At 41.6% G+C, this 26395-nt stretch overlaps 2 protein-coding genes across 2 annotated transcripts; both read right to left on the bottom strand.

Annotated features, from left to right (window-relative positions):
* Positions 1–247: 247 nt before the first annotated feature.
* gata2b (GATA binding protein 2b) lies at positions 248–8861 on the bottom strand. The gene is made up of 6 exons (XM_034585790.1): positions 8677–8861; positions 7947–8379; positions 6807–7397; positions 5106–5251; positions 2496–2621; positions 248–1716 (listed from the first exon to the last, which is right to left on the bottom strand). The coding sequence occupies exons 2-6, from the start codon at positions 8164–8166 to the stop codon at positions 1432–1434; spliced, it is 1368 nt and encodes a 455-aa protein (XP_034441681.1). The 5' UTR covers positions 8167–8379; positions 8677–8861; the 3' UTR covers positions 248–1431.
* Positions 8862–20888: 12027 nt separating this feature from the next.
* Positions 20889–25253, bottom strand: si:ch211-157b11.8 (ficolin-1). Its single transcript, XM_034584929.1, has 6 exons — positions 25042–25253; positions 24735–24828; positions 24216–24411; positions 23815–23892; positions 23203–23455; positions 20889–22228 (listed from the first exon to the last, which is right to left on the bottom strand). The coding sequence occupies exons 1-6, from the start codon at positions 25251–25253 to the stop codon at positions 21886–21888; spliced, it is 1176 nt and encodes a 391-aa protein (XP_034440820.1). The 3' UTR covers positions 20889–21885.
* Between the last annotated feature and the right edge of the window lie 1142 nt (positions 25254–26395).

Below are 26395 nucleotides of genomic sequence, written 5' to 3'. Positions count from 1 at the left end.
TCCACTAAAAACAGCTGCAGATAACAACAATGCTGTGAGAGCATAAAGCTGTGCCCCACAAAACTGAAACAATGAGCTGAAAGGTACTAAAACGGTCAGAGGAGCTGAGAAGAAAACTAAAAGTCACATGTTAATATAAGATTATTGGGCAAAACTTCTCTATGTTTGTAGAATCCTGCAAGAAAAATAAGTTTTCACACTCATTAATGCTAATTACATGTTTTTAATAACAACATTAGCCAGCATATTTTTACGATTACAAACCTGTGCTTTCTGATGGGCAGGGTGGAAGAAGTGTTGGGTGAATTTACAGAGTAGGGGGGGGCAGAGATATTGTGGAGCAATATCAGGATAAAATGGTTCACACACAAAAAACTATGAATCGCTCGATCCAGAGAAAAACAAGGACACAGGAAATGATACAGAGCATCTGATGCATATGTTTACCATAAGATCATTAACTGTGTGATGCATTTAAAAGTTATTACTATATCTTTCATTTAAGTGAACTTGCAATAGTGCCCTCATGAAGTTTGACTGTGTAACATACATTCACCTCTTGTGTCTCTCAAATCAAATTCAACACTGTACTTTGTCGATAATCAATCAGTCCTAGTCAGTACAATAATCAATATGAACACTACTGTATCTGTTCTTATTTCAGAGACTTACATGTTTGGTATTGAATAGACGGAACAGACTGGATAATGAACTTGATCTCTTTATTTCATATGAGTATAAATGTTGACAGCTCAGACAAAGCACTTCAGCTAGAAATATATTCATAACTGGGATAACAGTATCCATATTATGATTCAAATGATATATTCAAAGAAAAGAAGGCAGTAAAAATAAATTATCTGAATAACAATAATAATTATAATAACAATAATTATAATAAACAGTGTCAAATTAGGATCCATAAACCTTTGTTGTTTGCTTGTTTCTTTTGTGAAAATTCATTTTTAAAATTGTCCATGAGGAAAAAATCCAGCATCTTTTTCGTTAAATGTTGTGAAGGGGAAAACTCTGTCTGGGACGTCCCCCTCTCTCGAACACATTTACAATATTCACAGTTATATAAACCTGCTCAGCACATACTGAACCTCACTGCAGACACTCAGGGCGTCAGCGGGGACTGTTAGAGGAGATCTACGAGGAGTGATGACGTGTCTGACAGGAGGCACAATCCTCCTCCATCAAAATAGGTACCTAGATAGATAAGAAGTAAAAAGGTCCTCTCCTCCCATGATACATCTTTTCTCCGACATACCACTGGCATAACCAATCAAGAGACAGTCAAGATGTAGACGCACCAACCATATGTCTAACATTGTCCTCACTGTCCTCCTAGTGAGACCCTCATACACCCTTCATCAAACTGTTTCAGGTTCACAAAGTAGCTTGAAGCTAACCCCCGTCTTCGCCTCCTCAGCCCATGGCCGTCACCATGTTTGAGTGGTGCGGGTGGCCAAATGACGGGTGTATCGGGGTGGGTGTGGGGAGCATGTGTCCATGGTGGCTGAAATGTGACAAGTGGCCCATGGACATGTGTCCGGCCAGAGAGGAGGCGCTGAACGGAGAGCTCTTGTCGTGCAGACATTTGGTAAACTCCTCGTAGCTGTCTCCGCACCGCTTGCCCTTTTTAGATTTGTTGGACATTTTCCGGTTGCGTGTCTGTATCCCCTCCTTCTTCATGGTCAGAGGCCGGTTCACCTGTGTGCAGAGGGAAAGGTGATCAGATAAGTGATGTGATCAAACCCACAAATTATGAATTTCATGAACTAGTAGTCAAATAAATTTTCAAATATGGATCATGATAGTTCTTTTGTTAAGTTTACAATATTCTATGTACCTGTTATTGTCAACATATTCATCCCCCAATATCCTACTACCCTATCCAATGTGTGGCCCTATACACACTGGTTCCTACTGAGAATGTAAATCTTTGAAAACAGGTTCCTCAAAGCCACTGATGTTTTCAACAACCGTGCAACAAATGTGCAAATGAATTCAAATAAACCACAGTCACATGTCAACAAATGCAACAATGCGGCAACTATATCAGACTTTTACACAGACAGCACTTTAACACTGGAATTAGTTAATTGTTGGTTTTGGTCTTTTCATGGGATTTGTTGACAATAGGAAAAATAAACAATAGGACCAGACTTATCCATCACAATATACATTTTTAGCTTGTTAATATTATTCCTTCAGGCTTAATATATTTGGAGTCTGGACTTGTGGCAGTCCCACTTATCAGCAGTCCAACCTTTATGACTCTCAGGGGATTACGCCTGCTATGGAAACAATAAAGCACAAAGAAAGAAAACCCCAACTAGTCCAACAGAGCCCGAGAGTAAAACAATCCTCACTCTCTTCTTCCGCTTCTCCTTTCTCTTGCTTTTTCTCTTTCATGCCACTTATCCCTCTACAATCAGTCCAACCTGCCTGCCTACTCCTGTGAGGGAGAACATCGGCCAAAGACTTACGTTATGCAGTTTGTAGTAGAGGCCGCAGGCGTTGCACACAGGGTCGCCATTTGCATTGCGCCGCCAGAGTGTGGTGGTGGTCGTCTGACAGTTAGCACAGCAGGTGCCTGCTCGTCTGGCAGCGGACTGTGGAGAAAAAGAGGACTGAGTTTAATGAGAGGTCAACAGCACAAGCAGACACAGCGAAGGCAAGTTGGAGAATGCATTTAACTTAAAGAATATAGTTCAGTGTGGACAATATATAAGACATAAAACTAGTTCAACTTTCTATTCTGTTGATTTAAGCTGGTTTTATGACATTAGGGCCACAACTAACTATTATAAATCAAGGCAAATTGGAAATGTTAAAGATGCTTATTATAGGTGTCCATAGTCCAATGTGTTGTTTTGTCTGACTGACAGTAAAGATTATTTTATTTTACACACACACACACACACACACACACACACACACACACACACATTTCAGGCTTCTATCTATCTATCTATCTATCTATCTATCTATCTATCTATCTATCTACCTATCTATCTATCTATCCATCTATCTACAAAATACAGTGCAACTTTGCATCGTTTTCAATACCATGTTTAAAATCAAAACAAAAAAATTGCATTCAATTTAAATTAAATTCCACAATTGTCGCATGAATTTCAGTCATTGAATTTAGTTTTCTAAAATTCACATTCGAACCTCTAAATCTTAAACTGATGAGTGAGCAGCCTCATCTCAGTTCTGGTACATTTTTCAAGCCTGAATATAATAAATAGTATATACTTGATATATACTTTTAACGAGCCGTATTTCCAATACAGGAAATAAATATAGTGATATGCTCGCTCCTACAATGTTCTTAGAATTGCATTAACTAAAACAACATGAACGAGTTGTTGCTAGTCAGTCACTCCTCAGCCTCCATAACTTCTCCCAGAGCCCTTTTCTGTTTCTCGCTGCTCGGTGCGTTTCTCTGTCAGCAGCGGAGCAGCTTGACCACCACAGCCCGAGCGGGGAGTGTGTAGTCAGGAGGCCGCGGGAGGAAGCAGGCTGCCCGCCCCGCTGCTTTATCTGGACCGGTCAGGCATCCGGATAGGAAGCTGGTGGAGGGCTGCTGCCACTGTGGAGCTCTGCAGCGAGCCCCGGCCCAGCAATACGGAAACCAGGCCTGATATACGGCCGCATATGCATTTATAACCTGTAGTAAAAGGCACTGAAATAAACACTCCTGCAGCCTATAGACTATTGTATGAACCAGGCTTCATAATAAGAGCAGAAGCTAATCTCTAACCTAAAATTATGATCGTTAAATGATGCCGTTTTTTCTCACTGTGCGCGTGTCTTACTGCATCTTTTTTTCCTTCAAGTTCCGCACTTATCTTTCCTTTTGCATGAATTAAAATAACTAATCTTTTATTGCATAAATATGTAGAGAAAGCCCTGTTTTTACATCGCTTGTCCCGCTTCTGTCTCAAACCATCCCTTCACACTGGTCTAGTTTCTTCAAAATAAAAGCATTTTTAAAACATTTTCATCACTACCAGGTTTAAAAGTGTAGCAGCTCACTGTCGTTCATTGTTAATTAGGCCTCTACTGATTTAATGAGCAGCGTCTGTTTACTCTGCAAATACTGTCTTCATCCCACAGCTGCCTCCTGCTGCAAAGACAACTGGTGCACAGTGTTGCATGGATGCATTCAGGCTGCAGAGACCTTCCTTTTCAATTGTTATCTCAGAAACTAGGAATAAAATATTTTGAACAATCACAGCTGCTGCTGAAACTAAAATAATATTGTAGTTGAATTACAGGTATATAGTATTTGTTGTATTCTTGTTTCCCGTCTTCAAAGCATTTTCCTCAAATTAGATCACATATTTCAAATGTACTTTAATTGGTGTTTAATATTTGAAGTCTCCTTAAATCGTGCAGCTGGATGAGTGTGACATGAAGTTAGAACTGGGCAACACTGATGTTTGAAGCAGGGCATGGTGGGAAATATTTGACTTTAATCATTTCCAAATTTGCTTTGATCCTCTCCACACGTCCATAGAAAATTGTGAATCATAAAAAAAGTACTTAAGAACAACAGCTTTGTGACGATGCATTTTCTCAAAGCTTTCACATGGTCGGTTTAGAAACAGGAGACATTTCTCCACCACCGAAAAGGAACAGCAATCCCTCAGTTCGTTTGAAGTTTTCAAAAATCACCAAATTTGGAGACACATGTTTTTCACTAGACAGTTTCTCTTCTTCCCACGTGTCAAAAAACAAAACAGCCCTCACTTAAGAACCTCACACAACAAATTTCACTATGAGTTTTTAGTGATGGTGCTGTGGCCCTGCTATCAATGACAGCATCAGAAGTAGCAGTGATAATGATAACAGAAACAACACAGATAGTCCCACTCTGCTAACGGCCTGAGCTGAAAGAGCACGAGGTGAGCCACAAATACAATGCCCGGAAACTGATTGGGAAAATATAACTTTCCTGGCATTGTACGCACCCCCTCACCCTCTCTCCCCCTCCACCTTACACTCTTTTTTTTTTTTTTTTATTTACTGCCACATCCAACATTCACACATGCACAACAAGTGAAGTTGCACAGGAAGAAACTCACCAGCCTGCGTTTGGGTTTGATGAGGGGTCTGTTTTGGCCGTTCATCTTATGGTACAGCCCACAGGCGTTGCACAGGTAGTGTCCAGTGCTGTCACGTCTCCACAGAGGCGTGGCGGTGGCTCCACAGTTTACACACTCACGGCCCTCTGAAGAGAAAACACACATATGACATTTTTTGAATAAGCATTACTAACAAGGAGTTACATTTATTCATCCTATATGTCGTCACCAATTTTTGAACGCATGATTTTATCAGCAGCTTTGACAAGAATTGATTTGTTCTTGTGCACAGTGCGCATGTACATTTTCTTTAGATCACAGCATGTACTTCTGCTTTTATACCCCTTACTAAAGCATCTGCATGTGCTGGAAATTAAATTGACTCCTTTAGTTTGCATCAGAGAGTTTGCTTTACCATCTGCAGTAAGTTCTCTGTGCGTTCACCCTCCATTTCTTAAGCTTATTCTCTTTTTAAAGAATGTTAACAGGATAAAACCGTCTGATGATGCATCTGCACATCAGCAGAGCCATACATTCCCACTTTATAAAATAGATTAGTAGAATTAAGTTCATTTCATATTTGTTTTAAAGTTAACAAAATACATTTTACACTCAGTTAAGATGTCAGCTCATAACTCATTCAAAGACTTGTTATTTAAACTGAGGTCAGGTTACCCACCATGCTAATACGCTAGTTAAACACGATCGGGTTTGAAGGTGGAAGCCTCCTGGTCTGTAATCAAATAACAATCAGGCCAATGTAGTCTTCTGTAACAGAGAAGCGGCTGTAGCCTATAAACTGAGGTTTGGGCTCAGAGCACCTGAGGATCTTCCTTTCACACCTCTGGGCTGGATCCAGCTCAGTGTTGGTGCTGCAGCCACATGACACGTTTAACCACAGAGTCACGGTTAACAAAAGAAGATTATCACAGTCTCTGTGATGGAGAACAGTGCAGGGCAGGCTTAGGCCTATGACTGCTATTTATATTTTTATTCAATTATTTTTTCCAAATTTCAATTTCCATATATAAATAAATAAAGCTGGATGATGCTAAAATCACAACACATCGCAATAGGCTGGATTTAATATACTTTACAGAATATCACAAAAATAAATAAGTAAATCTGGCATTACAACATTGCCAATGGTATAAATGAAATGGCTTTAATGTGTCTTTTTTAATTTATAGAGGATTTAATAAAACAGGAGATCATCTTTCAAACTGCACTAATCAAAAACCTTTTTTATTTCATTCAACGAATATTAAGTATTTTATTTTCTTTGATAATCATTACAGCTCATGAGGCTTTGTGTGAGAATAATCTTGTATATTTGCTTGACATAACATCAATAAACGACTTGGATTTTAATGGGCGTTGTATTTGTTTATGTTTGAGTCTGTTCATATGCAATGAGGTCTTATAGTAATCCTTTTACAGGGATATTACACAATGACTTTAAACAATGCGTGTAAAAACAGAGCAAAACGATATAAAGCTGCACTTTAAAAAGAATAATCTCGAATATAATGTGTCACGGGAGATTTTTAAAAGTGTGTATTCCTTTGCTACCTTCCTTTGAGTTTTAGTTTAGTTACCACTGACTGAAGAGGGTGGAAAGAGTAAAGACAGTCTCTGTATGAAATGTATGTGATTGGATTTTGGTGCTGATAGTCAGTGTGGTGTTTGCAGGGGACTCACCGGTGCAGGAACGGGCCTTGCCCTTGTTTTTGTGCATGAAGCCGGGCGACGCTCCCAGCAGGCTGCCCGGGTGGAACAGGCTGCCGCCGTACTCGTGTGCCGCCGGTAGAGAGTAGGTGGGGTACGTGGGTATGGGGTGGTGGGTGGAGGGCGTCTGGGCGCTCATGGAGGCCAGGCTGCTCCTCAGCGGACTGGAGCCCTCCATCTTCATCCCCTCCGCCAGCGACACCTGGTATTTGATAGAGTCCTTCTCGTCCATCCTGGTGAGCGACGAGGGGGACGCGGCCCCCAGGTCCGGCGATACGTCCTTTGGCGGCGTCGGGGGGAAGGCGTACAGGTGCGGGCTGCTGTGGGACGGCGGCGTTAACGACGGGGCGGAGATCGTGTTCGAGTTGCTGCTGCACGGGTAGACCGCGGAGAGGCCGCCGGGGGACGCGGAGCCCGGGTGGTGCAGGCTGGGCTTGCTGAAGGGACTGACCGCCCAGGCGTTGTGGTGGTGGGCGGACAGGGCTGCTTTGCCCCCGTCCAGCCATGAAATCCCCGGGCTGTGGATGAGATGAGGCCGGCAGACCTGACTCCCCGTCAGTCGAGCTGTGAAATCAGCCAGCAACAGAGTGTTTATTACGCACAAAGATGACAGACTCTTTCATCATTTATCTCTGGGTTTCTGGGGCATGATGGTGGAGGCGGACATAACTAAATAACAACAAGACTTGTTGATTCACTGGATTAAATCGGTTGTAAGTAAAGTTGTGAAAATAAAAATTGACCAGTTTTTCTGCACTAAAATGTGAATCTTAAAAACATTAAATTCAAAGTTGCGTTAACCATTTTATTTGATGTTTTACATCTGAAATATATGACTGAAATAGCCTACATAAAATTGTAATCTAAAAAATGTGATCGCCACAAAAACTTGTTTATCACACACAGATTATTCACAATTCTAATAGAAACCTGTCACGTGTTTGGCGTTTAATTTAAAAGAAATACTAAATATAAATTCATGATTTGAGGGTGTTTTATTTTTATAAATAAAATATTTTACAACTCATATTTTAGTAGCTAGATGATTTTTAGTCTTAGGTGTGTTTTTATGTATTATTAAAGTAGCACCCCTGCGTAAAGGCTCCATCTTACCGTGCGCTTGGCTGTAGGACACCCTGGCCCGGGCGGAGTTGTGGTAGTACGGGTTCCCCTGCGAGTCCAGGTGATTAAAGAAAACATCCACCTCGTCCGGAGGCAGCAGCTGCGCCGTGGGCTCCATGTAGTTGTGACCCAGGTGGTGGGAGTCCGGGTGTTGTCCGTTCAGCACGGCGTGGTGGTGCATCCAGCGCGGCTGCTCGGCCGTCACATCCATGGCTCTGGTTGTGTGTGTGTGTGTGTGTGTCTGTGTGCTGCGATTTAGAGAGTCAAATAATGTCCAGGGAGAGGACACAGGTTTGAAATTAGTCCTTTATGAGATCTTCACCGTGTCCATTCACAGCAGATGACTAATGCTTTGTGTTGTTCTCTCCTCGGAGTTAAATCCCTCTCTGGTCCAGGACATGGACTCGAGTTTGACACTGGAAACCTTCAATAAGCAAACATCACATGTTAATATTTTAAAGGCAGAAGTGTAGATGTTGTTATGAAGCTTGCTCTCTGTTTGTCAGCATCACAATACTAACACACACACACACACACACACACACTAACACACACACACACACATACACATACACACTGCTGAGGTCGTACATGGTGCGATGCAACTTCATAATAATATATTTTTTTAAACATCTCCACCCACAACAGTTACGCACACATCACCCCTCACATCCACTCCATTACGCGCAGCCACGGTGTCAAAAAGACAAACATGTCTTACCTCTTTGTCTGTTGTTGTTTCATCCACAGGATCCGACCAGCTCACTCCTCCTGTCGCCGGTGTCTGTGTCGGTGCTGCAGGTCTCTCTCCAGCTGTCTGTGGTGGCTTTTTGTCGGCGTAAAGTAAACTCCGTCCACTGGGACTGAGAGCAACACGTCTGACTGAGGCTGAGTGCGGCTGACAGCGCGGGGCCAAGCTTGTCAAGCCCGTGGGAGGAGTCTCCAATAAAGCTTTGACTCAGCCAATTGCACAGCACCTCGACAAAAACCTCACAACACCCCCCCCAAACTCCAACCACCAGAACATCGCTAACACATAGAGTTCATGTAAAAATCCTATTATAGGTCTGGGCTGCTATATATTACATTATATATATTATATTATAATCATATATCATATTCCAAGCCCAGACTTATAATAGGATTTTTATTTGGCATTTCATGTGACTTTGATGTGACTAATGTTTCATCAGGAAAACAATAAATCCATTTGTTATGTCACTATTATTTTATGGTCGTCCATGTTACTTGTGGTCATTAGTTATTGCTGGTAAGAACATGTGATGAATACACACCAACATCAGAGGCCGGTCTAGATAATGGTTTTATTCTCTACGTCTTTTCTTGCAGCATCTTTTTGGTTTGAATTTCTATAAACAACACAACTCATCCCAACACTCCAGTTAATCTGCAGTCTTTAAGTATCGTTTTAATATCGGTTACATAAATGTGAAATATTTTTTAAGAAGTCTATAATCTCCCCCATGTGAGTGATTTGTGATCGTTTCTGATAATGATTCTATGGATTTAGGTGTATTATTTGACATGTAAAAGAAGAAAATATAGTTATTGTTTCATTATTTATTACACATTTTATGTCTCTCTCTCCCTCCCTCCCTCTCTCCCTCCCTCCCTTCCTCTCTCCCTCCCTCCTCGCGCACATGATTGACAGACAATAATTGGAGAGGGAGCGCGTGCTGCCCCGGCCAGCCAACACTGCCGCCTGCTTGACGCCGTTTCCTGACGTCATGTGCATCTTGGAGAAGAAGAAGAGGAAAAAAAGGAAAAAGATTCAGGACATGAACTTTTTCAAGGCAAACACACACACACACACACACACACACACACACACACACACACACACACACACACAGACGGGGGTTGCCTGCAGTCTGCTGCTGCGGTCCCAGCGGATGAACTCGAGGAAGGACACTGCAACTGATATTTACACTGCGGCCACATTAATAATACATCAAGTACATCATCCAGAGCGACTGTGATTTCCAAGAGCAGGTCCACTATCACTGCACGACACGCGACTGGCAAAGTGGATTAACTGCACAGATTAGATTAGATTAGATTAGAGAATTTACTTCTTCTTTTTTTTTTGAAGAATCAGACCCACCAACAAGTTTTATTTGCTCATAATTAAGTTAATTATTCAACTAAAACAGTGTTTCCATGAAGAAACTCTGTTCTATTTTTCTCTATGAATGAATTTTATAAGAACATCATGTGTTTGGGGTTTGTGTGGAACTTTTTAGTTGGAGTTTGGATGCAACAGATCCAGAGATGTGAATTTAGTCTGGATTTGTGTGATTTTTCATCTCTCTGAATTTTGGTCACTTGCATCGAGCCATCTGAAAATAAAGGTTATTAATTTCCAAAAGAATGCTATTTCACATATTAGCATTTATATGGTCCACAATGATTTCTACTATCTAACCAATTACAATGGGACCACTAATTATGAGACACACTTAATGTGATCTCATTTAAACCGAAAAACTAGGATTTAAAACCACAAATTCCTGCACCTGCTGTTCTGTGCACATTCAATTCAGACCAAGAAACCCATTTGCAATTAGTATGATTATCTCAATCTATCTATCTATCTATCTATCTATCTATCTATCTATCTATCTATCTATCTATCTATCTATCTATCTATCTATCTATCTATCTATCTATCTATCTATCTATCTTGCAAATCTATCTTTGATTTAAAAATCTCTTTTTTGTATTTTTATTTGTTGTTGTTGCTGTAACATTTAGCACCACTAAAATGATTTTAGATAACAGTAACTTTACATATGACTCATGCATACATCAGTGTAGATAAGTCTGGGCCAGTTTGATTAAGGCTGTACCATAAAGAGCTGAGTGTGATTATTAAACCTCTCGTGTCCCTGCATGAGGAGGAAATCCAGGGTACAGTGGTGCAGAGAGCAGATCGCACCGGGGGGACAAGTGTTGCAGTATTAGAGCTCATCAGCATGATAATGTGGAAATACACATGCTTTGAGTGTGAGCCCTTTTGATCTGGCGTGGCGATAAAACCTTATCGTCGAAGAACATCCACTTCCATTTTAGGATTTGACATTAATTCAATCCGCTTTTTTCCCCTCCTTCTTTTTCTATTCCTTTTTTATAGTCTGCTGCTCTTTCTCTCACTGGAGCCCTGGAGAAAGAGAGGTCGCACCTCTAAGAATCTCATTATATATAAGGAGCACCAGTGAAAAAGAAGAGGCTCCAACAATAAAGATGAATGAAAACTGAATGTCACTAAGTAATAATATAGTTGTAGTATACTAGTAATAGTATAGTAGTAATATAGCCATGTAAAAAATGACAAAAGGCAATACGCTAATAAAATGTATTATTGTTAGTTTAATAAAAAAACCTTGAATAATAATCATAATAATTGCATTCATCCTCTAGTTTATTATTATAGCCTTTAGTTTATTATTATTAGTTTATTATCAAAAGCCCCATGATGATGATGATAATAAGAAGAAGAAGAACAATAATAATAATAATTTGTTTTGGGGGGTAATTTTGTTTGTATAAGTATTATCTGTAATTTATTTACACGTGTTATTTTAATTTATTTACAAGTAGCCTATTATTTATTTATTTATTATTTATAGTATTATTTCTCTGATCTTTATTTTTTGATCTTTTGTTTTCTCTCTATTTATTTATATCGCGTGACCCTGTTGTATAAAAACATAATTATTTTCTGCACTATAAGAGCACGTCACACTGGTGCTTGTGTGTTCAGTCGCAGCTTTAAAGAGGGAGAGGGAGGAATCCAATGCAGGATCCTCGGCTCCCACTGATTATAACCCATCGCGGGGTAATTTCTCACCGGTGCTGGCTAATCTTTGTTCTTTGTGAAGATAATAAATAGCCTAATCGTTATCAGCGAGCTGCTGGAGGTGTCGCGGAGAATGGGGCTGATCGGCCCGGGGAAATAGGCTCCAAAGTGCCGCGGAATAAATGCCATTTCTTATCTCCCTCCACCAGATAATCGCCGCCTTTTCAAACCCCGCACAACACACGCATCTAATGCGGGGAATGCATCATGTGCTGGGAGCAGATCAGTGAGAATGATTGATAGATTGATGGATAGATATGTGGAGGTGGAGGATGGAGGGGTAGCGTGGTGTTGGCTATTATTTACAAGTTTAATGTTCTGCATGTGCGAAGTCTTTATTCTGTGTATTTAGGCAGCATTATGCACACTCGCCCTTTTTTCTCCCTGATTTTTTGAGGTTATCTGAAGGAGCCATCTGAGGTTCCGGTTCTTTGTTGGGATCTTATTTCTTTCATGTAGGATTTGACTGGATAAGAGTTAAACAGACTCAGCCGCTTCACGCAGGGAAACAGAGATAGATGTGAATATATATCTGTTTTCATCTGCTGCACATTTAGCCTGAAATGAGCCACGTGTACAGATGCGACACGAACTGGTTCCACACAGGCCTGCTTAGATTTACTGGAGAAATGAAACCCAAGGTGTTGGATTTTGTTTTCTTATAAAATGTTATTATCTTGATTTGAATCCTAAAAAAATGTAATTACAATCTTGGATAGTTCTGCTTGAGAGCACTGGAGGTAATTTGATTAGTCCTATACGTGTTGTTATGAGTCACATGCTATATAGGCTTAGTGTACCATATTCATATGAACATCAGCATAGTAGTTAGAGCTATATAGCTTATATAACTATTTCATAATTTCACTCAAACACCTATAAACCCAATTTTGAAGAGTTAAATCAAGAAATCTGTTTTACATTTATTCCATTTTGGTTTGTCCAAACACAAAGATTGAAAAGTAACAATTACAAATAAGATAAAATATACAGTTCTCTAAGAAAAACATCACCTTTTCATCTCAAAAGCTGTAGTTCCATGTCTCGTATAGAATATAGTATAAAATAAAACCTTTTCCAAGTATAGGCACAGAGAACAGAGGAGAATCGTTTTTAAAGTGTCATGCAAGAGTGTGTGTGTGTGTGTGTGTGTGCGCGCGTGTGTGTGTGTGTGTGTGTGTGTGTGTGTGTGTGTGTGGGGGGGGGGGGGGGGGGGGGGGGAGTGACCAGTAATGGCAGAAAAGGTATTTTTCCAATATATACAAACTGGATTCTTAATAACTTGGCAGCTGCAGCAGCCCTCGGTGCTGCTGATGGTCTCCAGGGTAACACAGATAACAGCGCAGTCATTTTCCATATCTTACAGTCTATTATATTCAAGGATTAGTTCTCCTTCTCCGAAAAGGTCAAACATAAAGTCAAGCCAGCAAGGAGTGCTCCTCCTCCTTCTCCTCCTCCTCCTCCTCATCCACCTTCCTCCTACACTGACAGAGCATTTCCCATTTTTTCACATTATCTATTAAAACCAGTGTGATGACCTTTGCTGACACGATGCTTTGATAGATGCAAACCTCCCCACAGCAGACAACAGACGTCCCTGCATCGCCTTTAATATTCTCATGTGGACCTCTGTGTTCGACTTCAACATTGATTTCCTCTGGTGTTATCTCCTCTGCTGAGTCTTTCGCTGTGTTTGTATTATCCATCTAAAATCATATCATCTCTTTTGTCCGCCATGACCCAAATATTGCTTTCTCTTGACTCAAGACACAAAAACAAAGATAAGATGATACAGAGTCACATCAGTAGCACATGTAGGGATGTACAGTACCTCAGGCCGCAGTGCATTTCAAATCATTTTAGAGAGTCAGGGATTGTCAGCGGCCTCATTCAAAAAATATCCTATAAGGTCAAGTGTAGCCTCTTACTGCTTGATTTAGGAGACACTTGTCAGCCCTTCAGTAACTTTAAGACTCATGTTTTCACTTCAAGGCAAATTCACAAAGCACTTAAGTTACACAGAAGTTAGAGCTGAGTGCTCGTCAGTCACTGAGACCTGCTTGTTAGTTGGATTCTCTATTGATGCTCATCACATCAGTGTTTTTTTTTTAAATCCAACAATAATGAACTCATAAAAAGCATTTTTTTTATTGTAGATTATATAATATTCAAACAAAACCTTTAATCTAATTAAATTTTCATTTGATTTAATTATTTTAAAATATTTTTTCATTTGAATTAACTTTAATTTTATTTAAATTAAACTAATCTACACTTTTTATTCAGTTTAATATAAGTCTTGATTTATCTCAATTCAAACAATTTTATTTAAATGTGATTTAATCTATTTTTTAAACTATTCTCAAAAATTCAAAATGCAATTCAAATGTATTCTTCAATTTCTGTTTCATTTAATTTAAATTTTAATCTTTAATTTCCCCTTTTCATCTAATGTTATTTAATTTAAACTACCACAATCAGGTCTTTATTTTACCTTTTGCTCCATTTAGGACCACTGAAGGGGAAGCGAGAGACGTCGCTGGATGTTGGAATAAACAGACGGACAGCGACACCTGGTGGAGGAGAGCTGGTCTCTTCGTTCTTCTTCATCCCCTTTTCAAGTATGTTAATCCACTGTTTAAATCATGTTTGATTCATGCAACTGTAAATCAACAACCTGCTTTGGCTCTAATGTGAGACGTGTACTTCACAAGACTAAAGTTTTTCTGCTCCTTAATAAGTCTGAATCACTATTTACAGGCAAATGTTTAACTTTTACTCCATGACATTCATTTGAAAATTTTAGATTCACATTCAAATCAATACACAATATAATATAAATCTAATTATGATGTATTATTATTTGTTAAAATAACACAGGATAAGATCTTATTGATTCACCAATTGCATCATTAGATCGTACATCAATTCATGAATAATTTTAATTTCAAATAAATAATAAAACATATATTCCTCTGAAACGTGCCCTTCCACATAATATGTCCTTCATTTCCTCTGTAATGTTTGATGCTAATACTTTGTACTTCTACTAAAGTAAGATTTTAAATATATGACTTTTATTATGAAAGGTCAAATTATACAGTACACACACATTGTTTCTGCTCTGGTGCATCACCTTCCTGTTACAGGTGGTTTACACACATCTCCCTGAAGTTGACTTGATCTCTACTTTCACAGTGTATCGTCTGGACAAGGCCTTTTCAGCCATTAGAGGTCAAAGGTTCATTATCTGACTTCCTGTCTGGAGAGCAGCAGGAAGTGAAAGTTTACATGTTGTCACTGACAACCTGTCCATCAAACTCTGTGACACTGGAGCTGTCCAGGGAGTTTCAGAATTTCAAACACCGCCACCACAAACTGCTTTTATTTAGTCTTTGCTTGAAGTTCCAGTTCCTGTGTGTGCAAGTGTGTGTGCAGGTCTGCACTGAATTTCATGACATGAATTTCAATAGTTGTTCAGACATTTTGGTGTGGATAAAAGTGTTGGACTGACTGACTGACATTCATCGCTGGATGGCCCCAAGCTTATTTAAAGTAAAAAAAAATGAGCTGAGATGGATAATGTCTCTTATTTATCTCAGTGTTTCTGTCTGTCAGTCAGGAAGTTTCATCCGTGTGTCAACTGAGTGACAGCGATGACCCCGACCTCCAGACACATTCACACCTCAGATTGCAAAGAGTTTATAATACAAAATCTGTGTGCTTCCTAGTGTTCTGTATGTTAGAGTGTGTACCTAGGTGTGTGCACATTTTGTGTCATGTTTTTGTGTGTCTCTCTGCTCAATCTGTGTCTGATCCTCAGTGACTGTGAATGTTTGAATACCCTGACTGCTGCTTTACGTAGGCTGATCCTGCCACACACACACACACACACACACACACACACACACACACACACACACACACACACACACACACACACACACACACACACACACACACACACACACACACACACACACACACACACACACACACACACACACACACACACACACACACACACACACACACACACACACACACACAAAACAGCATCCCATTCATAGAGGAATTGGGTGTGTGTCTGTTTTGTCGCTCTACCACAACTCTCTGCAGGTGCAAGACAGAGAAGAAGAGAAACACAGCTGACCATTAGGCTGCTTTACCACATCCTCTGTACTCCACCCTCACATGCATGAAAAACCCACACTTCTCTCCTCATGTTTCATAATGTATTTACTGTGTCTGTGTGTTCATTAATTGTCAAAACATCTCCTGGTATTTTCTGTGGATTACTATGAGCTGCTTCTGGCCTCCGGCTGGTTTCTTTCATATGTAGGTGGGTATTATCAGTTTAGATAATTCTTTTTATTTGAGATATTCCTTTCCTATCGCTATCAGACTGACAGCGTGGTGGATTAGAACGGAAACAGTCAACAGCAGAGACTCTGATGTGACTCACCTCATTGTAAAGTCAATCAAACAACGACAAAGAAACAGAAAATGCCGAAGAAAAAACAGAAACAAAACCACCACAAAGAAATGCAACTGAAACAATTACAACTACAAAGACACACAAAATGACCACACTACAGAAAGACACAAAACTGCTACAAAGAGACACAAAGCTACAGTCAGAAACGCAGCCACATCATTTTCACTGGGGGCAGCACCGTTACAAGATGCAGGACAGTTCCCAATTCGAATCCTGGTTCTTTCTGGGTGGAGTTTGTATGTTCCCTGTATGTTTTCTCCACAGCTAATCAGACATTGTTGTACTTTTAACAGAACCACAACACCTATGTGATTATGAAAGGAGCTAGAAGGGCGCTCAGAGGCCACACACCCCATGTCCAATCTCGCCCCAAAGAATGTGCCGATCCACCTGTTTATCCAGAGCTAGTCCGAAAGCAATGGGTTCTTCTTTGGGTGATGATGACCTCCTTGGCTGAGGTAATAAATGACATCGTTAGAAAATATAGACTTGATGCACATATTGTTAAAAAATATAAAAAATATACTTTCATTTAAACTAATGCATTTGATATGTTATGAATTTACAAAAATAGATGGAAATTCTGGGTTACAAACCTTTAATCTTTAGTTCTTTATCATATTGAAGGCTTCAGCTTTTGCAGAGAAATGTTGTGGCTGCAGTGAACACAGTCCTGAGCCTGTAGTCGTTTCACTGGGCCTTCTCTTCACCGTCCTCACCTCGGATGTGAGAGGTCATTCAGGGTCACGCCGGTAATGTTGCTGCTCAGTCAAAGTGTGCAGTCTGATTTGATTTCTAACTTTATGTAACCCGTATAGGAGCTGACAAAGGAGAATATCAGCTGTAATAGATTCTATAGATTCAATAGAATGAGAACAAATTCATTCAGGGTCACACACAGCACAGCCGCGGGTGCCTCCTCCCCCCTCCCTGTGAAACCTCCGCCATCTTGTGCAGGTTTATAAATGATGAGAGATGGATCGAGGCCTGCCACATGGCCTCTGTGTCCTCCCTCCCCTCCTCCCCCCAGCTCCTCACCACATCAGGATACACTTGTTCTTGGTGAATTCCGGTTTCAAACGGAACGCTGCCTCTGCTCTGCTTTTCTGCATGACCAGTATTAAGAGCAGGCGTATGCTGTCTCTCAGTGGCCCTGCGGTCAGGCAGGGGGAGCCTCCAACGGCCCGTTATACTCGCACACCTCTAAAACCATCACCCGCTCCTGCTTCCTCCCCCTGGGCCTTCCTCACCCCTGACAGTCCCCCAGTGCACGGCCTTATCACCATTAGAGCAGACTAATGAATGAAAGGTTCTTTCCACTGCAAGCCGCTGAGTTCATCACGTCCTCTCGCATTTTTCACACTGTCACATGATCAAATCACTTTCTTCTGCTGACACACCACTGTTGAGCCTCACATGTTGTTTGTTAAAATCCCACTTTAAGACTTTATTTTATTATAAACACAGTATTTAAAATTTCTCAAACTGTTCTCACTGTAGACGGTTTCTGCTCTTTGACCTCTAACCTCAACAGTTATGCCCCTAGTGTGGAAAGAGACACACTGCAATCCATTGTCTTTTTGTTTTAGGTTTATTGATTTGACATCAAGTATTTAAACCCGTCATGTTTTCAGTGGCTCCGTGAAACGGTTTGAAAGAAAGTGCACATATCAGTGTTAGACATCACAGCCACCAACAGAAATCACATTGTACTGAAACATAGAGGCTTTATTACACAGACGTATGACATCATCAACACAGCAGGTTTAAACTCTGTGTTTGACCCATTTATTGTCTCGGAATGTTTATTTTCACATAGAACACAATATCTATTGTTCGGTCATTTCTATACCTTTTTTTACTGGACTTTTTTGTTTGAGACTGAATCAAAGTTTCTCATGGGGAAGGAAGAGCCAGCAAGGAAAAGTTTCCTCTTTGCTAAACAACATTGCCCCCTGCTGTTAATCAGATAAATCTCTTGGCCACAGTTTTATTTGTTCCAAGAAGCTTTGAGCAGCAGACTAGTGCAGCTAAATAAAATCCTGCACTTTACCTAATTTGTTTTACACAGGTTCAGTTTGTTTTGCAGCTAAATCCGGAACTTATACCTATACTCTGCATCTACACATGATACTGTCCCTATATACCCAGACTCAGACTGATTAATTGAGCAGTGTAGCTAATCATAATTTAAAAAAGATGGATGGATAATGCCAGAGTAGATTATTTGAAAACTTGGTTTCAGTTGCCATTTGGAGACCTGTTCATACATACACATATGGACAGATTATCCTAAAACTTGGTGGAAGGATGAAATACAGTTCAGGGAAGAAGCCATTAAATGTCGGTGCAGATCTGGATCAGTTCATTATTGTGAGATAAGGCGTTATTCAACATGTTCCTGGATTTCTCAAAGAATTTATTTTGATGACAAAAGAATCAGACATATTTAATTAAATTGTGGTTTCATAAAGGGCCTTGTTGGAGGTATGAACTTCTGTGAACTGTGTGAATCTGTAAGAACTGTGTTTCTGTGATTATCATAACCTTTTGAACCAGATAAGACATATTTCATGTGTGTCTCTGAGGGTGAAGCGGTTGCTGGCATGTTAATGTCTGTCTGCGGATCAACACAGTTTTATAACGCAGACATATGTAGGCTTATGTTTTCAATCCTGTGGCACGCAGAAATAAATGACAGAGGGCACAGAGGAACCTCCCTCCGAGGAGCCCTCCCTGTGCTCCGAGGAGGGATGTGCACAGCTAACCGCTGGCCAGGCTGGTGCTTCCGGCCCTGGGGCAGCAGCGGCTACCGGTACCCCTCACACCCTGCAGCAGCACCACTATCACCCGCTCCAGACACTGTGCCAGGATACTGTGGTGACACAACCCTGAGCCTCTGTTCCTCCCTTGTCAACAAGACTGATGGAAGCAGTGAGGAGGAGGAGGAGAGGAGAGAAGAAGAGGACACGACGACTAATTGATATTTAAAGAGACAACAGTTCAGAGTTTGAAGAACATTCTGGAAGATAATGTGATAATGAGGGCGTGAATGAAAGAGAATGAATTAGAGAATCAGTGAAAATAAAGGAAGAGGCAGGAACAGAGTTAAAAGTGATTTATTTTTCTATATCAGTGATAACATAAGGTGAAAATCTTCTTTTAGGCATTTGAAAGGTTGATTATACAACTCACTTCAGTATCTCTCAAAGACAAAACCTTTATTTGGACCAACAGGACCTTTGCCAGGATCTAAATTAAAGTTATCTTCAGGTTTATGTCAGCTGAAGACAACTGGTAAGAAAACTAAAAACAGATACCTTCAGCTGACTCGAAGCTTCATACTCAGCCTCTCCAATAGGATCAGTAGCCACCAGGGGGCAGAATATGGAGCCTTTCACCTTTTAACCTTGTGTTGTTTCCCCAGTAATACAACAAAACACACACAAGGACACACATTCAAAATCAAAAGGGAAAGCTGATATGTATAATAGCATATATGGGTGACTGATCTTGATTACTTTTGGTTCTGTGTGTGTGTGTGTGTGAACAGGGAAAAGGGTAAAAGGAGATTGTGGTTGCATAACAATAATTAAGGCGGCACCATCAAACAGCCATTTTATTCTCAAATTGTTTTAATGAAGTCAAGCAAATCATGCACCTCTATGTGCTGAGAGAAGCCCTTCAGTCTCCTGTGTGATTGTGTGTGTGTGTGTGTGTGTGTGTGTGTGTGTGTGTGTGTGTGTGTGTGTGTGTGTGTGTATGCGCATGCACGTGAATGCAGGCATGTCATAGTGTGTGTATAAGTGGTGTATGTGAAATACTGTAGCTGCTCGAGAGTCTGTTCACTGTGTGTGTGTCTGTGTGTTTAGGCCACTGGTTAATATTAGAAACACTGCTTGTTGGAGCGACTGACAGCTTATGATGTACACTGCTAAAATAGGTGCAGCCGTTTTACACACACACACACACACACACACACACACACACACACACACACACACACACACACACACACACACACCACTTCTGCACGAGCCAAACTCAGCACTCACACACCAACACTAAACTCCCCGAAAGCCTTTGTGAAGCGCAGCCAGAGGGAGCTGCCCGCAGGACGCCAATGTGAAAAAGCAGGGGAGGCTGTGTGTGTGTTTCTGTCTGTGTGTGTCTGACTTGATAGTAGTGGACGGAGGGTGGGTACTTGGAGTCAATGAAAATAGGATGAACCTCGCAGGGGTCAGCATCAGTGTGTCTCAGCATCAGTGTGTCTGAGCATCAGTGTGTCTCAGCATCAGTGTGTCTCAGCATCAGTGTGTCTCAGCTCCTGGGAAAGTGGTGGGGTGAGATAAGTGGTTTCTCCAAAACTGGACTTCTCTCTGTTGACTGTCAAACCATGAGCTCTGGGTTTGGTTCTGTCTGTTGCATGAATTACACAGTGAGGGATCAGTATATCACCCCCCTGTCAGTCTCCCTCTGCAGCATCACAATGACCTCTTGACTTCAGGAAGTAATACGACTAAAATACATTGACTTGGCAGGTGGTGGCATAAACACATTCCATAAATCCATGCATTTACATAAATATGTTTATTTTCTTTATTGTGCTGTATGTGCATGTGCAGCTTTGCAATAAATTCATCCTCTATATGTAAACAACATCTGTATGTATATACGGGCCTCACTGGGCATCCCACTGATTGAGTCACACGGTTATTTTTTAACGTGCAATAAAGAATCTGTAAATGTAGAACAACAACAGTAACAGCTACAGTTATTTCAATATATATTTCTTTGTTTCTCTGACATGGTGTTATCACAGACTGTTCTAAAAGATGGACGACATGTCTCCACTTCCTCCCGCTGTCCAGAAATATATTTCCAAAATATCCCAGATACAAACGCTGCCATCTTGCACATGTGGAGCAGTAGCGATCAGGGACTGGAGGTCGAGGTCCCACCAATCAATCGTGAGTGAGTCTCAGCTGTCAATCATAAGGTTTCACCCGCCCCCGTTTTTATATCATTAAATAACTCTAGCACTTTAACAATCATCAGTGTGATAAGAACTACCTAAAATGACAGAAAACATCTTTGAGAAAAATTTGTTTGTCTTTTTAGTTTGGTCGATGGTGGTGGGGTATAAACCCCACCACCTGGCTGCAGTAGAGGTCTTATGACCTCTACTGCAGCCAACCACCAGGTGGCGATTGAGACACTTTGGCTTCACTTTGGGGGAGCAGTCATAACGTCCATCTTTATGTACAGTCTATGGAGTAGCCCCATAATTAACAGAAGTATAATGTAATGTGGGGTTTAGCCTCAAACAGTCTGCTAGTGAATATGAAATATTGTTTAAACATTATCTTTTGTATATTTTTCTTGAATCTATTAGCTGCCGTCTGCATAGATTTCATAAGCGACACAAAAACTGCTCTAAACACAGTGATGTCCACACTGTAACTCTATATCTCACATCTGTTCCTCAACTGTGAGTGACATGATCATTACAGTCGGTTGTGCCACTTATTTTCAGTTGAGTCATGTTAGATTTAGGACCTCCCCACAAAGTTCTTAGGTCTCGTTTTCATCTCCACCCTCTTGAAGGAGTAGCGTTCTCCAGTCCGTCCGTCTGTCAGGATGTACCACGTCCCCCAGTAGATACCGTTGGTCACCCCACTGTAGCGCCCACGGTAGTACCGACCATTCAGGTTGGCCGCCAGGCAGGCATCGAACCACCAGCCTGTGCCGTAGTACTGACCACAGTTTCCTGCTGCGTAGCGGTCATGATCCCGGTCAGCGGTGCTGAAGGATCTGCCGTCGTGGTTGTAGCGTTTGCTGTAACTCAAGGCGTTGCCTGCATCTCCAGAGTATTCACGAGCTGTCAGACGATACCCTGGATGGAAAAAAGTAACCCATGACACATTTGTCTTCATGAGTGTACTGTGGAACCAAGTGGACAAAGACATACTTAACCTATACACAACCTACTCTAGTGGTATAATATCACATTCAATTAGGTGTCAGGGTGTGAAAAAGGTTTGGTTTAGCAAGTTTTGATTTTGCAATACAGTAAAAGATTCAATTTTTACTATGAAGCTGCGTTGTTTTACTACTAATGTGGTGAAAACAAATGTTTTTATTTGATACTGCAAGAACATCATATTTTCTCTAAAGTTAAAGCAGTTTTAGTATTTTTGTGGTTATTGACAAACACAGTCAAACTTAAACCTTACAACATGACAACATGACTGCTCCAAAAGTGAAGCCCAAACGTCACTGTTGCCCCCCTGGTGGCTGGCTGCAGTGCAGGTCATAAGTCCTGCCTCCTCTGTGTTAGTGAATGGTACATGGACCAAACAAAAAACTCTGTGTACACGTAAAATGAATTTATCTCAAAGACGGTTTCTGTCATTTTATATAGTTCCCTGATTAATGTCCAACTGTTCATGTTTCCAGTAAGTTTGGTTTAGTAAGTTTTTTGATGCATTAAAAATGGGTTGAAACATTGTGATTGACAGCTGAGAATGATTAGTGGAGTGCATATGTCGGCAGGACCTTTGTTACCGCAGCTCCGCACCATGGTCACGACTGTGCAGACTTAAAAGTCAAAAGTGCAAGATGGCAGCACCCGTATCTGGGATAGTTTGGCTTTATTTTTTATTTATAATGGGTGGAAGTGGAGACGCTTTGTCAATATATATATATATTTATCTATAAAAATTATAAAATAAGAAACAACTTCCTGGACTCATAGTTTTACTGATTTAGTTCTTCAGCAATGTTTAAGATATAAAGACACAATTTCATGGCTTTGAGTTAATTCCTTCCATCTGTCTATAAGTGTGTGTTGGTGCAGTGTGCGTCACCTCTGTGCCTCTGAGGCCACTTTGAAATTGTTGTAGGTGGCATGGCGTCTCTGATGGTGCCAGTCCTCCAGCTCAATCCGGAGCTGGTGTTGGCCGACGGAGGTGAGTGCGGTCAGCGCTGCGTTCCCCAGCCAGTGCTCTCCCTGCGGACTCCCAAAGCCCTCGCGGTATTGCCTGCCATGTCCCTGTTGAGTTTCAGCGAACCGTCCTGCCGATTCTGGATCACCGTCCAACCACCGCCCGCCGTCTCCATGTCACATTTAGCCTGAGCCATAACAAAGACTTTGATATTATAAAGCCTAGATTTTGCTGATCCACAGATGGCTTAGACATCTCTAAAAGAAGCAGAGCAGTATATGTGTGTATGTGGTGGGTGGGGGGGCTGTGTGTGTGTTTATGAGTGTATCTGAAATACCTCCAGTGCCGGCTGTGCAGGTCAGGCTGAATGGTGTAGATTCCATTGTCTTTGATGCCGATTCCTGTAAATCTCTGCACAGTCCTGAGGATGTAACCTCTCCAAAGGGGAAACTGAGAAACACACACAGGACATTTTCTATCCCAACTTATTCATCCACATTAACTGGATCATGTGACCACACCTCCAGCCCATACCTGTCGGTGGGTGTTGTGTGATGCTCTTCAGGAACAGCAGCAGATCTTTCTCCCCCTCTCTCCCCACTGCTGCACTTTCTGTGAGCCCAGAGAGAGATCAGGTTGTTCAGTGAGACACATCACGCTGTCGTCAGGCTCAGAAAACAAATGCTTTGTCTTTATTTACTGTGCAGCGAGCTCCCTGTTTGTTTGATAACTCTTTAAAGCTTTTTTCACATTGTGAGTTTTTCTCATCCCTCTCTGTGCAGTTAAATTCCTATGCACTCACCTATGACCGACACTTAGCAGGCCTCATTGAGGTTCTGTTTACTATGTGTGGGGGAGTGAGCATGCTGGCATTTGTGTGTGAGTGTGTGTGTGTGTGTGTGCAGAGGTGGGGATTATAAATGTGTACTACTCACCTAGTCGTTTGGCCATCACCCCAAGGGCCTGGCTGTGACAGTGGAGGTCACACTCTGTCAGCACAGCTGCCATTAGAGCCAGAATGGCTCCCAGAGAGTTGCTCTCCTGGCCCCCGTGGCTCCAGGCTCCTCCTGTTTCCTGGAGAGAGTGCATGCAGCGCTGCAGCTGAACGAGACGCTCTTTGACAACTCCAGTCTGCAAAGACAACGTCCGGAGGGTTAAATATTGTCTATTCCTCCTTATTCTTCAGTGAAATGTTATATCTATAAATGTTGAGTGAAAAAGTTACAGAGAGGTTCAACTGTGCATTTGCATGGTTGTGCATCATTGACATGTCAGAGGCTTACAGCTGAGCGACCTGTTCTGTGTCACTCCTAATCCGTCTCTTTACACTTTCATCAGCCATTGTGATCGTGTCCCTCCCGCACCTGTTGCTGCATGAGCTCAGCACAACCATATGATGAGGACATTTTTAAAGCAGACCTAATTTTATCCCTTCAGTGACTGTCATTGCTGACTGTCATTGCTCCATGGCTGTTAGTTGGTGCCAAGTTTAGTGTGCCGCCTGTCCCTCGAGTGAGGACCTGCTGGCCTGTGCCTGATAGTCCGCCGCTAAGTCGTTGTTGCACACATGAATGAACAGAGCAGAGGGTCAGCTCTGCTCTCTCTGCCTCGTCTTGTCTATTAGGACCCATGTCACTCTTAGGTGACTGAGAAACATCTGATTGAAAATTGCATCATCTCACTTTTCTTGTCACTTTGAAAAATATTCTATAATTGAGAAAAAGTGCATAACCGGACCTCCCAAGGTTTGATGCCACTTACCTTAGGCTGAACCTGGGGGGACTCGTGCCTGTGCTCCGACCGCCGTTGGAGCGTCTGAGATGGCTGGATGTGAAACCCCCATGCGACAGCCTGCTGTCCCCAGTCTGACCCTCACAGGCCCCACTGCCCACTCCTGCCCCCATCCCAGGTGGCATGGGTGCAGCCACCAGACTGTCCCTGCAGGGAGGGTTGTGTGCAGGCCGGGGATGCATCTAAGGACAGCAGGGTGCCCACATACAGTGATAGCATACCAAGAGAACCAAAAGGAATCATGGGAAAATGGAGGCTTTTCCCAAACTTTGTTTTAATCTCTGGAGCAGTGGTCCTGCCGCCTCTCTCCAAGCTGTTTGTCCTTTTGTTGTTGTTGATTCTCTGCTTTTCTTTAAATCTCAGTAAGTGCCTCTTCAGGTGGAAAGTGTGTCCTCTTCTTTTTGTCCAGATCTTTCTATTGCTGTCTTCTTTCTATTGCTTTCCTTTCCTCCTCACTGCTCGTCCTCCTCTTTCTCCTGCTCCTCTCTGTTAGTGAGGTTGCTTTGGCTCAGATTCCTAGATAACTGCGGCACTCTTTGCTGTCTGACACGGACCAATGCACCCACCCCCTGATGCACGCACGCACACACACACACACGTTTGTACATCTATATTAGTGAGGACACTCATTGGCATTATGTATTCTTTAGCCCCCTACCCTAACCTTAATCATCAAAACTAAATGCCTAATCCTGACCTGAACCTAAGTAGAACCCTTACCCTAAAATCAATTCTTAACCCTCAAACAGCTCGTTAAAAGTGAATGTCCTCACTCGGTAGGTTGTAGGATCCAAATGGTCCTCACAGAGATATCTGTATGAGTACACACACACACACACAGGCAAACAATCTGTCCATCTCCTCAACTCATCTTCTTCGTCCTCTTTTTGACTCCCACACAGCCACAAGGTCACACACACACACACACACACACACACAAACACACACACACACACACACACACACACACACACACACACACCACAACACACGCACACACCTCAAATGTGGACAGAATTGGTGCAATGTCTTTGAACACATGTAAATGCAATGCAATGTAAATGCAAGGCAATGTAAAAGTATGAATGCCCTTCACAGATTAACACACTTTATTTCTGCATTAATGTTTTATTCCTCTCCAGTAGCATGAACTCGGACAGACACTGAACACCTCATAGCTTCAACCATCAAGGTGCATCAATGACAGTGTTTGCAGAGATGAAAATGCAGCAGATGCTTCAAATATGTGGCTCCTTCCTTCCTCTCCTTGTGCCGTTTTCACGTCCTTTTGTAACGCCAGTATTTGTGTTTACAAACTGAGTTC

The sequence above is a fragment of the Hippoglossus hippoglossus genome, chromosome 5 (genome assembly GCF_009819705.1).
Source record: "Hippoglossus hippoglossus isolate fHipHip1 chromosome 5, fHipHip1.pri, whole genome shotgun sequence".
NCBI lineage: Eukaryota > Metazoa > Chordata > Actinopteri > Pleuronectiformes > Pleuronectidae > Hippoglossus > Hippoglossus hippoglossus.
The sequence above is the reverse complement of the archived record's forward strand: the minus strand, read 5'-3'. Positions and strand labels throughout refer to the sequence as shown.